Here is a 17,237-nt window from a genome sequence, read left to right as displayed (position 1 = left end):
GGTTTCTGCACAAGCAGATGATACTGATTTAATTGTAAGATCTGAAAAAATAGTAAGGAAATCCTTTATTACACTGGTATTCGCTACTAAGAAAATGAATATGATAATCAATAGGGTGCGTAATCAGATCTTTCAACAAAAAACAAGCACCTTTTAAGTACTTTTTAAGCATTTAAAAAATATTTTTAATCACTTTCCAAAAAAAATAAATAAATCACAAATAGAATCTGTGCAGTAATAAAAAATATTTTTTCTATCATTTAAAGTTCTTAATTTATAAACAATAAATCATTAAAAATTCAAAAACATTTTCGAANTTATAGGGCAATGTAAAAAAAAATTTTTTTTTCTATCATTTAGAGTTCTTAATTTATAAACATTAAAAATTCAAAAACATTTTCGAAATCTTCACGCAATCCTGATAAAAACAACTAGTTTCTGATAAATATTGCAGAGAAAATTGTGAAAATCATATATTTTTCGTAATTTATAACGATAATCTACACGGCAAAGCAAAATTCTCTTTTTAAAAGATAGAAAGTTACGCACCTTTTACAAAACCCGAATAAAAAAAACACCTAAGCACTTTTTAAAAACGTTACGCACCCTGATCAATGAAGATAATACAAAATACATGCATTGTGGAAAAGACAGTAACTGTAATGATATTTTTGAATTTGTAAAATATTCCACCGATTTGGGATTTCTTTGTCAAAATGAATTTTGACAAGTTGAAGGCAATTAATATTATCATTTTGACAATTAATTGTAATAATAATAATAAGTAAGAGAATTTTGGTCGCTAATTGATGCTTTCGTGGTATCAGAAAAGTCCAATTTAATTAAAAGAAAAACTCTTGTATTACTTTACAATTTACTTACAAAATCTATTTTATGCCTTGAAATCATTGACCCTCACAGCCAAAGATGAAAATGTATTCTTGATATTTGAAAGAAGAGTCTTCAGAACCATCTTTGGTTGGTTTTGTGACAATGGTAAATGGAGGAAAGAACTTAGAATTATACAAGTTATATAAATATATGCTCTATAATAAAAAGTCGAAAGGCAGAAAAAAAAATGAAGGACTGTTTAAAACAAGACTTTTCTGTTAAAATAAAGAACTAGTGGATAATTGCCTGCAAAAACGTGGACTAGAAAAATCTTTAAAAAGGCCAAGGCCCACCCTGAGCAGCAAAGACAATGACACCATAAGGATGATTTAGTGATATACTCATAAAGATATAGATATATAAATATATATATGCGAACAAATAAGTAGAAAAATATATTGAACTTAATAAATTTTTAGAGAATGTATTTACAAATAGATATTTTATTAAGTCAAATCTTCAAGATAAATCATTAGCCCAACTGACAGAAATATAATCAACATTTCCAGATTCATTAAAAGATGCCAAAGCAACTGTTTTTTTCACTTGATGACCTAATCGTCCATACATCAAAACATCCAATGCTTGAAATTTTGCAGAAAAAAGAACACAAACAACAATAAATACAGCATGATATTTTATGGGATCACCTGGAAAAGAAAATGTGAAATACATTAATAATATTACATTTGTACTTAATTCACATTTTTTCACTTTAGTCTAAAGAGCATGAAGTATACCCTATAAGTTTAGATTATATATATATGTTGCCAAAGCATATAAATATATAGAATATTCACACATATCAAATATGTCAGCAATAGACTGAATATTTAATTATGAATCCAACACATAGCAATTACAAATGCATTATAATTTTAGCACTCTAATTTTAACACTTAGATGTTTGTTTAAATTTAATTTTAAAAAAATTAATAAAAAAAAATTAAGTGGATATAACTTTGAATGGTTTTAGCAGGTAAAAATTTTAAAAAAATGCATAGAACTTCATTACAATTGCATCTGATATTATTGAGAAACAAAAATTGATTCATTCATTAAAAAAATATCACATTTTTAAAGTTATATCTAATAATAACAAATTTAAAGTTACCTTCGTAAACAAGAAAATCACCTCCAAACTTCAACCCACTTGTAATGTAATAACCTTTTTCCCATAGATCTCTAAAGACTGCATATCTTAATTTCTCTGTTTCCGAGAAAGGATATACCAACTTTCCAAATGCTGACATGTTTTTCCAAGGACATTCTGTTAAAAATAATAATAATAGTGTTGATTAAAGTAGCGTAAAGTGAACCATTTCTGTAAGAGCTCATTGTGAGCCAGGGGGGTTCATGCAAGGTTAGCTCCACAATTCGGTGATCAATGGCATGATGACCAATGACAATGCGGTTAGAATTGCACATCAGCTGCCTTTACTTCCTAGACTAGCTGGTATGCATTGATCTGAACTGAGTGAACTTCAAGATGCCACTGAGGGTTCACACCAGTTTTCAAAATTTTTAAAATCTTGTGTCTTAATACTCATAAGGCAAATGTACAATACTTTACAGGTAGAACAGCAAAAAAGAAAAAAATAATCCTTATAGGGCAATATTAACAACTGCCACTGAGCACAAGACAACAAATGGTGATTAAAAAATTATCAGTCAATCGCCATTTTTTTCATCGAAAATGCACCCTATGTGCTACCCTATTATTTTCCTTAACAAATATGGAATTATTATAAATATTTCATAATGATCTAAGAATTACTTTATTTCATGTTTGTTTTTCTTGAAATTTTTCTTCATCTTAAAAATAAACTTGCAATGTTTACCAAATTTTGAGAAATGCTTCAAAAGACACGCCTTACATTATTAATATCAAAAAATTTATTAATCATTAAAATTTTTTAAAAAGTGGACACTAACTTGTAGCAAAATTTCTTAACACTACCATATAACACTAGTAGTTGATATTTTAAACCTATTACATTACATTTATGCTTTTTACACTAAGTTTTTCAAATATATATATATATATATTCAGAGCTCAATTTATAAAAAAAAACGCATTCTGTGAATGCCTCTAGAAGAAACCCTAACATTTTTATGACACTCAAAATATAGTTCCATTATCAAGCTTATTTAAATTGAAAATACTTAATAAATGGTATAAATAGAGTTAAGTAATTAAATATAACAGTTGAAATTAAATTTCAATTTAATACAATCATAAAGTTCTTAACTTACTTTTCTAATTAAACAAATTTTAATTACAGACAACCATAAAACTCAAATGTACCTTTTTAAATTAACACTAAACATACTAACACTTTACAATAAACGGTCTTTTGACCAGTTATGGTATGTTTGGTGTTAATTTTAAAAAGTTAATTTGTATCAAAATTTTAAACTTAGTGTGTGCTTTTAGCAACCATCAAGTTTCAAATTACATAATTTTTTAGATAAAGACAATCATAAACCAAGATTTTCTTTTGATTTTAAAAATTATTTTTTTCATAATATAGAAAAGCAAAGAGCTGCTTCAACATTTCTTGTTTATAACTGTATACAATATTTCATGAAAAAGGAAACATATTTTTGAAAATTAAAAATTTCTTACATATTTTTGAAAGTGTTTTAAGAAAAATGTGTGATAAATGTTTAAAGACTTTATATACAGTGCAGAACCTCTTATCCGGAAATCAGAAAACCGGAAAACCAGATAACCGGAATGAAATTCGCAACCGGAAATTAATTTTCTTCCATTAAAAAAAAATTTTTTTTCCTGCAAGATTTTGAGCCCATTTTGTTATTTAGAGCATACGGCGTATCAAGTTGACGAAAGAACTGATTTAGAGGACGGATCAAAAGCCGTTTGTAGACGAATCTCACATGAGCACAAAAAGCTTATATATGTTATTAATGTTAATAATAACATAATAAGCCTGTATATGATTTTTATTTCATAATTTCTTTCCTTATTTAAACTTAAGTGTATTATTATTAAAAAATTTTTATGATTTCTAAAACTATTTCAAAATAATTTTTTAGTTTCGTTTTATAAACATTAAAAAAACGGCATTTTGCAGCGATTACCGGAAAAATCAGTTCTCCGGAATCGCGATGATCCCGATCGTTCCGGATAATCGGTTCTCTACTGTACTACTTTTTTTATATTACAGAAAAGCAAAGAGTTGCTTCAAACATTTCTTTTTTGTAACTGTAATACAGTGAAACCTCCAGGAAAGACCACCACAATGAGCAACCACCTCAATTGCCGACCACTTTTGGAAAGCACGGAATCTTTTTCCATAGACTTGGTATTGAAGGAAACCTTCAGGAGAAACCATTAAAACACCTCCCAGCGACCGGGCAAACATTTGAACATAGTGCGAAAAAGGTTAAATAATGAAATATAAAAAAAATATCACAACAAAAAATTTAACAAAACAAACAAGTAGATTAAAATCTATTCAAAATATTTGAGTGAGACTTTAATATAAAGAGCTCTTTTTGATGATACAATCTCATGTTGCAATCAGAGTGCACTAAAGACGATGCTATCAATGATTTACTTTTAGAGTTGAAAGTTAAATTAGATAAAAAAAAAAGTTATTTTAGAAGAAAAAAACAAGAATCCCAACAAACCTCTCCTCATCTATTAAAGCTATCTAATTTTTATGATAAAAAATTAAATGCAAACTTAAACAAAAAACATAATTGTTTATTTATTTAAAACAGCTTTATCATTCATAATTGGTAAATTTGTTTTTAAACATAATTAAATCAGTTGGGATCATTTTTATAGACGCTAAATTTTATGCATAGATCCGTCTTTTCATGATGTCAACAGAAGTGGCATTTCCGCACCAAGAAAATGACACTGACTAAAAATGTACTTTTGATAACAATTTTGAAGTCAATTTAGGTAACCTCTAAGAATGACCATTTTACTGTAGAATGGAGAGTGGTCGCTCCCGAGAGGTTTCACAGTAGTTATACAATATTTTATGAAAAAGGAAGCACATATCTTAAAATAAAAAGTATCTTAAATATTTTTAAAGTATTTTAAGTAAAATGTGTGAAAGAAGTATTGGCAATCTTAGTGCAAGTTGTGTGAAATTATGATTGACAAGAAAAAGGATAGGGTTTTTTCATGAGAAGAAATAGCAACAATAAAAAAATTTTTTTTTCTTCGATGGGTCGATATTTGGAACATTCATGGACATAAAATTTATTTTATCACAGTAATCTCTAATATCTACCTACCTGTAAACAACTGTACCATACACAATTCTTTATTGACTTCTGGAATTTTAGCAATTTCCGTCTCGATAATTTTTTCTTTGTCTAGCACTTCTGACGAATCAGAAAGCTTTGTATCTTCTTTGCTAATGGAATCACAAACATTAGAATCATCTTTACAACTACTTTGAGATAAAAGTTCCTGTCTGTCATCACCAGCACAAAGTGCAGATGATTTTGACCCTCCATCTATATTTTCCTCAATACCACTCAGTTCTTTTGATTTTTCTGGTGATTCTTTCCATTCATTACTTTTATCTACAGCAGAACTGGATTTGTCATTATTATCGCTGGAAGATAATTCTTCGGCAGAATTTGTTTTTTTAGTTTTTTCTTTACCGTCAACTTTATTTTCCAAATGTTTTCTCTTTTTTCCAGCATATATTTCATCTGCTTTACTGATTATTTCCTTTTTTCTGTTTTCTTTCAGAATAGCAGCCTTTGAAAAAAAAATTTTTTTTAGCAACATGTATGCATTATAATCAACTAAAAAAAATAATAAATGCCTAAGAATATGTATAAAAATGACATTCTTTAAAATTGTTATACATAAATAAAACTATACATAAGACTATAAAGAATTAGTAATATTGTAGCTGCAACTTTGGTTCTGCATTAACCTGAATATTTGTGATAATGTGTGTTAATCAAAAGAATTGCTTTTAAGCAATTTCAAGCAAATATTTCCATTTTGGATTTTTTACATTTTATAAAAATGAGCATATCTGCCTCTAATTTAAATTACCATACTTTCAAATGTGAACGTATTAAAAGAATACCTACAATTCATTCCAATGGAAACATATTTTGCTCTATAACTTTGATGCACTTTATTTCTTAGAGGCAATAAAAGAACATTAAACATGTAACAATATTGCAAAGATTTGATAATATTTTAGTATTTCTTAAATTAAGTGTTCACTGTCAAGAAAGGCATTAAAAATCATAGGTTAAAAGAAAAAATTCGTAAAAATAATTGTTTAGAATACCAAACTGACTCATGCAAACATGAATAAATACAGGGTGTTTATAAAGTCCCGGACCCATTTTGATGTTTAATAACTCATAAAATAATAAAGATAGATTAAAATTAATAACATAAATGGTTAGATAGACTCAAAAAGTTTCATGACCCTTGTCAATGAACTTCCACGTGTGCCCCCTTCGTCGCACGGAGAATATCAAGTTGATAGTCAATATCACGCCAGGTAACGGCAAGCTTTCATGTTTCTGGCATTATTAATCGTCATAATGCGCGCATATGGGGATCTGAAAACCCCCATGAATACCGTGAGACACAAAAGGATTCCCCAAAGGTTAATGTGTGGTGTGGACTAATGCACGACCGAGTCATTGGGCCTTTCTTTTTTACAGAAAAGACGGTCTCATCAGTCGTATACTTAGACATCGTAGAAAACTTCGTATTTCCACAACTAGAAGAGCTTCAGTCACATGTCTTTTTGCAACAAGATGCTGCACCACCTCATTGGGGTATCAATGTTCGTAGTTCTTTGAATGACCATTTTCCAGGAATATGGATTAGGCGAGGAGGTCCAATTCCTTGACCACCCAGATCACCTGATATAACGCTGCTGGACTTTTTTCTTTGGGGATTTATAAAGGACAATGTTTACAGGAGGATCGTGTCGAACATTGATGACCTAAAAGCCAGAATCACAACCGCAATAGCCTCTGTGGATGCCGACACGCTTGCCGCTACCTGGCGTGAAATTGACTATCAACTTGTTATTCTCCGTGCGACGAAGGGGGCACACGTGGAAGACAAGGGTCATGAAACTTTTTGAGTCTATCTAACCATTTATGTTATTAATTTTGAGTTATTAAACTTCAAAATGGGTCCGGGACTTTACAAACACCCTGTATATCTAAATAATTCTTTATATTTATCATTCAAAACCATTTTGAACAAAAGGTATAAATGAAGTTCACCAGCAAAATTCATCTCCTAAAAGTAATAACTACATTTCAAAAGTAGTTTACAGTCTTAACATATGTAAAAAAGTAGTGGTAGTTAACTACATTTGTAATAAAGTAGTTAACTACATAAAAAAAAATTATTTTTTCGACTTCTAATTTTATTTATAGTATAAAAATTTATGACTTTCATAAATTTGTAATATATATTGTTTTTATTTTTTATAAATCACAATTATATTCTTTTGAGCTTATCGTTTGGACTACACATTCTGTAACATTTACTTAAATAATTGTACAAATCTTTTGTTAAAGAGAAATTTCCCTGCAGTATCTAGATTTAAAATATTACAGGGAAATCTCTTTTAACAAAATTGATTTAATTATTTAATGAATATAGTATTTATATTTGAAATATAGATACAGTTATTTGATCTATCATTTTTGTTATTTGATATGTTACATTATTGTATGCATATTGGATTAACTTCAATATAGATACATTCAATAGACATTTACTAATACAGCATCTAATAAAATAACTGCAAATCATTATTAGTGGCTATATACCATGAAAAATTTCACATATTCTTAAAATACAAAACACAGTGCTAAAACTCTAAGGAAGAGTTTTTTTATAATTCATAATAAATCATAAATACCTGTTCTTTGCAAAGTTCATCCCGTTTAGAAAAGTATGATTCAATCAAACTAGGGTCAGTAATTGTGTCTGGACTTTGTAGTAATTTAACTATACCTGCAAAAATATAAAATAAAAATAATAATCCTAGAAGACAACTTTACATTTTTAGAAAAAGTCAAACAGTATATTAAAATACATTCTACAATAACAATATTAAAATTTTCGCAAAAAAAAATAAAACAGTTCCTTTATATTAATCTGACAAAATGATATTGGACACCTAGGCAGAATAACAAAAAAAGTCTTTTAGCCTACAGTATATGTAAAAAAATGTTGTGTGTACATATATAAGATTAAAAAAAAATTTAAATAAAAGAAGAAAGGAGTATTATAAATTTAAAAATCAAGAAATTAAAAAAAAAAGAAACTAGTTAAGAATTACAAAAATTAACAATGAAAAGATAAAATTTCATCAGCTCACTTGATTATTTACAAAAACATAGTGCTTTCTAATATTGTATTAATATAGCCAAAAACAGTTACATTTATACAATCTGACAGAATGATTATGATCACCTAGAATAACAGGAAAAGCCCTTCAGTCAGCAGTACACAAAAAATAAAAATGTAATCTGTATATATATAACACAAAAACAGGAAGAAAAAAAAGGACTTTAAATAAAAGAAAAAGAGTATTAAAAATTTTAAAAAAAATAACTAATTAAGAATTAGAAAGAATAACAATGAAGAGACATAATCTCATTAATTCATATGATAAAAATATTTATATTAATACAGTGAAACCTCCGTTACGCGGACATTCATGGGACCAAAAAATTTGTCCGTTTATGAGAGTTGTCCGTTTACGGGAAGGGTACCCTAATAACGAAATTTGACACCGTAAATTGTTTTTACAATATTTTCAAAGATGTAGAAATAATTAAATAGTATCTACAAGGATACTATAAATATCTACAAGAATATTTATTTAAACAATAAGAAAGATAAAAAAGAATATATAAAGAAGTTTGATATAAATACATAATTCTGGATGTAGCTACAGATAAATAAATAAATATAATTTTCATATCAGCATAGATACTCAAGTTAGACATATGGTACCAGATGGGAGCTTTCTGTCCTCAGTCCGCTTCAATTAATAGTTTTACATCCCCTTACACCTACTTATCATTTGATAGGGACCATGGTTATACCTTCTTGAAAAAAAAAACCCTCCCATGATTCAAAGAAAAAAAAGTAATGAATACCTGTAAGTAATGAGGACCTATGGAGTTGATTATTCACAATTGATCAGCTATCAAGTGTCTGAATAAATGTTTCATTTATAGAAACTCCTCAAAGATCATACTTCTGTTCTCTTTTTTTTTTTTACCCCAGTTGAGTTAAATACAATCTTCAAATTTATAAGAAAATTAATGAAATTTTCAATGGGGAAGAAGCATTGAGAGATGTCATTTCAACTTGAGGGGTCTCATGACCTATATGGTCCAGATGAAAAGATCAAAAGATGCAGATGTCAGAATTATTACAGGAGTTCAGTATTCTCTCCTTTTTTTACAAAGATAAGGCAAGGTGACAGGAGAAAGATTGATTTTTCAGTGGTGAAATAGCTTAAGAATGTTTTTAGTTACGGATAAGGCAAAAAATTTTATTTACATGCTTTAAAAATGGTGAAAAGTTGCATTTTTTTTAGCTTGCAATTTAAAGCAAAAATAGTTCCTTTTTCAAATTTAGAAAAAGTAATGTCCGGTTTGTGGAGATAGAAAACAACGTTTCAGGACCAAAATGACTGTCCGCGTCCGGTTACGGGAGTGTGTACATAATGGTATATTCATAGAAAATTCTTGGGGAATTGAAAATATGTCCATATTGAGAGGCGTCCGTCTTGCAGGAGTGTCCATAATAGGAGGTTTCACTGTACATGTGTTTGTAAAAAATATATAAATGTGCCTACAAGCAAAGCAAACTGAAATATTAATAGACATCCTTTTCAAAGTTAAATTCTATGAAAATTTGAAGAAGCTATGGATCCACAATTAGCAAATTAAATTGGGACTATTTAAATGAGAAAGGCATTTTACCTTGGAATTCATTTTTAATCTTTTTGTAAATTTGGTGTCCTTCCAAGGCTGCGTTTGGAGGCAGATATTCCTTCCCTGCTAACTATGTCTCTGGTTCAAGCGAAAAATCATCATTTTAAGGAATGAGACCTTAGTTATTGGGTTAGAATAAAAGGAATAAGCCTACAAAAATCAGCTACATTACATGCAGACCAATTTCCTTTTTTCTTAATAAAAATAAAATGCAAATTAATGTTGTTTAAAATAAAAAGTGATCAATCATTATCAGATCAACATTTTAATGGATTAAATTAACAGTTTGTGATTTTTTGGATCAGTATTTATTGAAAAAAATCAGCTATTTACTTACTTTTTCAATCTTTAAACCAACTAATATTTAATAACTCTATGTATCAAAGATATCCTTACATCTGTCCCATTGGCATAGTATCGCAATTTACCGTTGTTTAGAGATTTTACAATATTAATTTTTTAAAAAAAATAGGTAAAGCTGAGTAACTTTATAACGAAAAATTACAACCTTTGTCAAGTAATAGTCTTGCTTCTTCTGGCATGAGTTGTAATGGTAACCATTTAGTTTGCACTTGAAATGGTTTAAGAGGGCATATTCCCATCAGTGAGCCAACAATACGATGTTCTTTACGAAGTGTCATAACATCTAAAAATATATTTAAAGAATATATTACTTGTTACATAAAATGAAATTCAGAAAATATGCAGATCACATGCATGGATACAACAGTACCAGTAAGTTCAAACATAAAATGTTTAATATTCTAACCACTAAAGTTAAATAACAAAGAGTGTAATAAACATGTAACACTGATCCGTCATGCCAACTACAATCGCCAAGGTGTCAAATAGATTTTAAACTAGCAAATTTTTTTAAAAAAAATACACATATAGATGTTTGCCAGTAATGGCTACAAGTTATATCCTTCGAGTTGGTCCCTTTCTGTGATATTTTTTTTTTAGTTTCTCGCAGGCCGCTGCCCAGAAGTTGCCAAGATTTGCGATTATTCTGCCACAGATCAGGTTACGGAAATCTTCTCGAATATAATAATAATTAACATGACATCTTGTTATATTTAAAAAATAATATTAGAAACAATAGAGAAATCTTAGATAAATATAAGATACATTATTTATTTTTGAAAATATTTTTTCCAGTACGAGAAAAATATCTATGCCTTATGTATTATAAATTGTAAAGGAACTAAACTTTTTGCTTTTCCTAATTGTTTAGTTCAGAAAAAATTGAAATCAAATGAGCTTGCCTTCAGCATTCCAAACAAAATATTTTCCTCCAGCAGAATAAATATTTAACATGTTATAAACGAATACTAATCTGCAATACTTTTGGGGAATTTCCTTAAAATTATTTAATTAAACTAAGTTTTTGTTTAGCAAAATTTAAATTATTTATTTGTATTTATTGTATAGCGTTTAATACTGTCTATTTTTGTTTAGTTAGGGTGCCGCTAAACTATTTCAAGAGAACTTTAGTTCGAGGCTTTGTATCGAAAGATCAAAAATTAATAATCGATAATAGCCTGTTGATATCGGCAAGAGTTGAAGATTATTTTTCCGTCTGTTTATCGTATGAAGGTTCTTTTATTTTTTTGGATGTAAACAAAAAACGAGTTTTCATTCTTGATGTACTTGAAAATTGCTTTCTAATTGTTCCGGAAATTTTCTTCATTTCTTAGATATTTCCAATATTAGCTGTGCTTTAGATCACAGGTACTTAATCCGATAATATCTTTAGATAATTTTTTCGATAAATTATCGGCTTTTCATGATAATAAACTTTTATGACTGATTTCTAATGTCACTTTTTTATTTGTTTTAATGCATTATTTTTCTCTCCTTAGAAATTTAGTACTTAATTCAACTTTGTAAATTAATAATGGAAAATAAAACTAACCTGAAAGATTTGCTAGATGATTTTAAACCTGGTCCTTTGGACTACTACAGAAAAAAAGCAAAATTTGATTGGAAAGAAATGAAAATCTTGCTTGAAGGAGAAGAAATCTTGAAACTTCAGGTAAATCGAATTTTTTTATTAAGAATGTTTCATTTAATGCTAATTTATTCTATAAGTCGTTTATTTACATTGCAATACCTTATATATATATAAGACTAACATTATTAAAATATAGTAAAGAGAAAAAGGATAAAAGAAAAGAGATTAATGAGAAAATATTATTTATTAATTAAATTTTAACTTATGTTCGTATAAATATTTCTCTCTATATATATAATATATACACTCCTTTTTGCTTTTTTTGTTTTCCGGCTTTTTAATATTTTTTAAATATTTTGTTTAAATTTTTTTTCTTTTCTTTTTCTCTTATTATTAATCTTTAATATTTTCCATGTTTTTAACTAATATATATATAGTTTATATATATATATAGAGAGAGAGAGAGAAATAAGAAAAAAAAGAAAATTAGGAAAAACAATAAGTTTCGTTTACTGCGCATAAGCTGCAAGTAAATAGAACTCATAAAATAGGTTAAAAATGTAGAGAAAACATGGAAAAAATTGCAAAACAATGAGAAAAAAAGGGGGAGAAAGAAAAATAATAAAAATACCTAGAAATTGGAGAAAAAAAATCCAAAAAAAGGGGAAAAAAATAATAAAAATTATTTTCCAGTATGTTATTATTTTTTTCTTCCTTTTTTTCTCTCCGGTGTCTCGTTATTTTTATTATTTTTCTTCCCCCCCTTTCCCCCATTGTTTTGTAATTTTTCCATGTTTTCTCTACATTTTGATATATATATATATATATNATATATATATATATAACATGATCGTCTGTATTTTAGTTTTATTATTTTCAATTCATTTTTAGCTAACCCATTTAAAAGCTGGGAAATTTCCGTATCGGAATCACCCACGCTAACTTCAATTGCCAAGATACGAAATTGATTTTAAACAGGAAAATTTAAAAAAAAATAGACATGAAGATGTTTTCCCTGGGGTTGTTGCGAATTACACTCTTCGAGTTGATTTATTTATTTTTGAAAATAAACTTGATTAGAAAATTTAAAAAGATCTGATGACTTTGGAATTTGATTAAAAATAATAAAGTTGTAAAGTGATACTGTAAACATCTTATATTGATTAAATTGATAAAATTTGCGTAAAACTTCAGATAAAATTTTGGGAAATTGCAAATGATCTTTTCGGACAAATTTTATAAATAATTTTTAAGTTAAAAGATATATTGATCAAAGGAAAGACAATAAAATGGAAAAACTTAGTAGGACTGTAATTGAATTGCCCTAGGAATATAAAACAAAATCTTGAGCAATATATTTTAGTTTGATTAATAAAAATATCCTGGTTTTCTTTCACAGAACATTCCAATTTTATGAAATGGAAGAAGTACATTTATCTTTGTTGCATCTTAAGTCATATAATTAAAAAAAAGTCAAAATGCTTAAAATTATATTTCTTTCATTCTTATATTTTAAATACATAAAAAGTGACTTGAATGTATTCATAACTTTCTTTTATTTCCAGCTCAAAATCTGGAGAACTTTAGAGAAAGACCCATTATTTCAACGTCTGCCTTCAGAAGAACTTTCTTGCCAACAATACCGACATTTATGTTTTCAAAGAATGAAGCGGTTGATGGAATATCAGTTCTTTACGTATGACGAATTCTTGAGCAATCCACTGTTAGCCCAAGGCCTTCTTATATTCATTGGAATGTATGATTGGTCACTATCTGTTAAACGATCAGTTTCTTATGAGGTAAATTTCACGAGTGTTATGTGCTATTACGATTTTGATTTGCATGTACAAGTGCTTTGTGAGTTCTAATTACTAGGATGACAAATTTTTAACCTTTCACTAATTTAATTTATCTGATTCATTAACCTAAGAAAAACAAAGGCTAGGTGATAATTTGCGATGATTATTTGCCGAAGAGTTCATAAAAATATTATTAGTACAATAGCAAATTAATTACTTTATTTTTTTTGCTTAAATTTTCCATATTTAAGGAAATTAATTGTAATTTCTTTTGTAAAAGAAATAAAAATAAAGGCTGAAAATTTTCTGCTATCAAAATGTTTAAAGACAGGCAAGTTAGAGTGAATAAATTCATCATTTTTTTGCAAAACTTTATTTCAACTGTTTTAAATCAGTTCTTTAACAAAAGTAAAATTTTGGTTAAAATCATTATAACTTTTATTTGTTTGGGCAACTTGATTATTGTTTTTAACTGGTCTCAGAGTAATGATTTTACTGGCATAAACTTTTAGCTTAGTATCTATGAGACAATTTAATAAAAAGAGGTTACACACAAATGAAAAATATTCATTATAGAATATGGGGGCGACAAAAGGTAAAGAAACACTGACTTAGTGAATTGCTGTAGTCTATCTCAACCAGGATTTAGTCAGAGTCTGTAGTTTTTTAATCAGGAATCTTTAAAACTGTTCCTTTGCTATGTGATGTAAATAATAAAATTAAGCAATGGAAGGATATTGTTAGCTATTTTTTTTATTTATTCTGTTATTCCTTTTCCATCATAATTCATTGATTATAAAGTTTGAACCATTGTTTATTTTGATTAAGATAAAGTTGAAAGTTTGTTTATTGTTTAATATTTTTTTTAATTGTATAATAATTATAAATTTTAACTTCCAATAGTAGTTATTATAGGAAGCATGTAGTGAGTTGATATTTAGCAATTATTTTCTGCACTTATATCTCTAATTTGCTAAGTTTATGAAATAAAAATGTTTGATTCTGCTCTTCCAACAAATTATTATTTATTTATGCATACAATTGATCATTTCAGTATTTTGTTGGAGCATTGAGAGGTTCTGGAATGAAAAAACATTTAGACCTAATGACTGACCTTGAAAATTTTCAGGTGAATAAAGTTTCATACTTAGTAATTTTTCCCTCTTTTTTTCCATTTTGGTTTAGTTTATTGACTTTAGATAACTAAAAATTCATCAAATAGAATGAAAAATTTTGCCAGTTTTGTGAAGCTAAAATACTTACTAATATTAATTAATCTTTAATTTATTTATAATTTAAATTAAATAATTTTATAATTATAAAATTTTTATGAAATTTGATTTGATAAAATTTATAATTAAAATTTCTTAATTATTTATATTTTAAAAAAATATAAGAATGTTTCTTTTGAATGAAGGAAATATAAAAATAAGCACATATAATTCCTACTCTATGAGTTTAACGATTAGCTTCAAATCAGCACTGATTTATGCTTATTTATATGAAGTTTAAAAATATATGTGACTATCAATACTCTCAGAATGTTTATTCATTTTAACTATGTATTTGATATATATATATATATATTTTAGATGATTGGTTGTTTTGCATTAACTGAACTGAGTCATGGTACAAATACAAGAAAAATGAAAACTACTGCTACTTATGATCCTAAAACACAGGTATATGCTGAATATTGATTTACATACTTAAATGATGTTTAAATTTATTATGTATTTATTGCTCATGACAGAATCCCACAAATTTATCAATCCTCTGCAGCAGTAGTTCCCATATGGTGTTCCGCAGAAACCCTGGGTTCCATGGAAAGATTAAAGGGGTTCTGATAGTTAAATCCTTTTTTTTTACCAATAATAATTTTTGAAATCATTATTTTGAGATCCAATCAATAATCAATTATTTATTTAATATTTGCCTGATACTACTTAAAATAAAATGCCATTAAAAGCAAATATTTTTTTTTTTAAATATATAATTTTTTAACAATTTGTTGAATAAATTATGAAAGAGGCTTGTGTTTTTAAAAAATTGCGTTAGTTGGATACATATACATACTAGACAGTTAAATTTGTGTAAGGCTATAATTAAAAGAGATTCATTCCTCTTAATTAAAATTTTCAAAACAAAGTAGTCTTTCATTAGTTAATACATTCAAAATTGTCTTTATATACTCTAATTATAAAGTTGTGGTTCTACCAAAAAATGGCTGATCATTTAGGGTTTCATAGTCGAAAAATTTTTAGAACTGCTGCTCTATAGATAATATATTGTCCCGTAGTGGACTGATCGTTAAGACAGCAGATCACCGAAGTCAAGCATTAGTGGTCAGTGTGCGGGTGGGTGACCACTTGGATCAGTCTGTGTAGGGACGGAGGGTGTGCGGTGTTGGTCCTCATTAAACTGTTCTACCGTAAAGTGCTCGATTTCGCGCGCAGGTCGTCAGGCTACTGAAGCGGGGGTACCATCCCCTCAAGTAGAGGATCAAAATTGTGATAGCATGTCTTCGGATCATCCTCAGGGATGTTTCCCAGACCGTCGCCAATAACCCATTGTGCAGCTCTAGTGTGACATAAATGAACAACAACAACAGATAATATATTGGTAAAAAAACATATTGATTTTCGTTTAACATTATGGTTGTCTAATTGCACTAATTCTATGAAAAACTAGATCAATTTTCATTATTTTGAAATTACAAATTATATTTATTTTAATTACAGAATTTATTTAGAAGAAGATTTTTATTCTATTATAAATACAGAATTTTATTTTATTTTGAAGTTAATATTTACTCTAATTTTTTTTTCCTTTTAAATTGCTTAAAGTAAGAAACATTACTTTGGTACAAAAATTCCAAATATTTATACCGTTTGAATTATTATTATTCAAATCAATTTGATGTTTATTTTAACTTCTAATAGTTATGATTTGGTTGGGCGTGAAAATTATAAATAATGTTTGCATTATAGAATTGCTGTTATCAAAATAATCGGCAAGGTTCATTTATATCAAAAAAAGTATTATGCTGAAATTATAATTTCAATTTGTAAATAAGTATTCAGGAAAGAAATGAGAAAAATAATCTACACTCTATTTTTTAGATTAGTGTTAGAAACAATCCTATTTAGAAAATTTGTATTGTTTTTATAGTTCTTTAAACATAGCATTGTAAACATTTTTTACATATTCAGGGAGGTTTTGAAAATATAGGGGAGAATAAGCTTCAAAAACATATGATCTCCTACAGAAAAAAGGTTCTGGGCATTTTGAAGTGGCGTGCCTTTGTGGCTACATTTGGCATCTTCTTAGTTTTAGTCAAATTACGAAATTTTTAGTGAGTTTAATTTTATAAAAACTTTATGACTCTAGTCTTTAAATATCATTCGCTTCAATTCATTAATATTTTTCTTCATCAAAACACCTATGCAACAATCTCTATCAGCTTGTTAAGTTTGCAATTCCAAACCATTACAATTCTTAGTAGTACATGGTGAATGCTGCATGCTATTTTGCATTGCAAAGTTACAACATTTTCATTTTCTCACTTATTTTTAAAAATAACATTA

General features: G+C 27.6%; 2 protein-coding genes across 4 annotated transcripts in view; one reads left to right on the top strand and one right to left on the bottom strand.

Moving 5' to 3' along the window:
• Positions 1–1,314: 1,314 nt before the first annotated feature.
• Positions 1,315–11,474, bottom strand: LOC107445634 (tRNA splicing endonuclease subunit 34). 3 transcript variants are annotated; one of them, XM_016060070.2, is made up of 6 exons: positions 11,163–11,474; positions 10,406–10,543; positions 7,803–7,897; positions 5,170–5,644; positions 2,006–2,161; positions 1,315–1,541 (listed from the first exon to the last, which is right to left on the bottom strand). In XM_016060070.2, the coding sequence occupies exons 1-6, from the start codon at positions 11,212–11,214 to the stop codon at positions 1,351–1,353; spliced, it is 1,107 nt and encodes a 368-aa protein (XP_015915556.1). In that variant the 5' UTR covers positions 11,215–11,474; the 3' UTR covers positions 1,315–1,350. The 3 variants fall into 3 exon arrangements, with proteins under 3 accessions (XP_015915556.1, XP_015915558.1, XP_015915557.1); XM_016060072.3 differs by having other exon boundaries at positions 11,108–11,357; XM_016060071.3 differs by lacking the exon at positions 11,163–11,474 and adding an exon at positions 10,631–10,661.
• LOC107445633 (peroxisomal acyl-coenzyme A oxidase 3) overlaps positions 11,383–17,237 on the top strand; it is a 21,815-nt gene continuing 15,960 nt past the window's right edge. The window contains exons 1-5 of the mRNA XM_016060069.3: positions 11,383–11,628; positions 11,760–11,932; positions 13,417–13,650; positions 14,705–14,779; positions 15,243–15,332. Of these exons, the coding sequence (XP_015915555.2) occupies positions 11,795–11,932; positions 13,417–13,650; positions 14,705–14,779; positions 15,243–15,332 (537 nt within the window). The 5' untranslated portion in view covers positions 11,383–11,628; positions 11,760–11,794. The remainder of the gene's footprint in view (positions 11,629–11,759; positions 11,933–13,416; positions 13,651–14,704; positions 14,780–15,242; positions 15,333–17,237) is intronic.

The sequence above is a fragment of the Parasteatoda tepidariorum genome, chromosome 2, assembly GCF_043381705.1.
Source record: "Parasteatoda tepidariorum isolate YZ-2023 chromosome 2, CAS_Ptep_4.0, whole genome shotgun sequence".
Lineage (NCBI taxonomy): Eukaryota > Metazoa > Arthropoda > Arachnida > Araneae > Theridiidae > Parasteatoda > Parasteatoda tepidariorum.
Note: the sequence above shows the minus strand (reverse complement) of the source record. Positions and strands in the feature narration are given on the sequence as shown.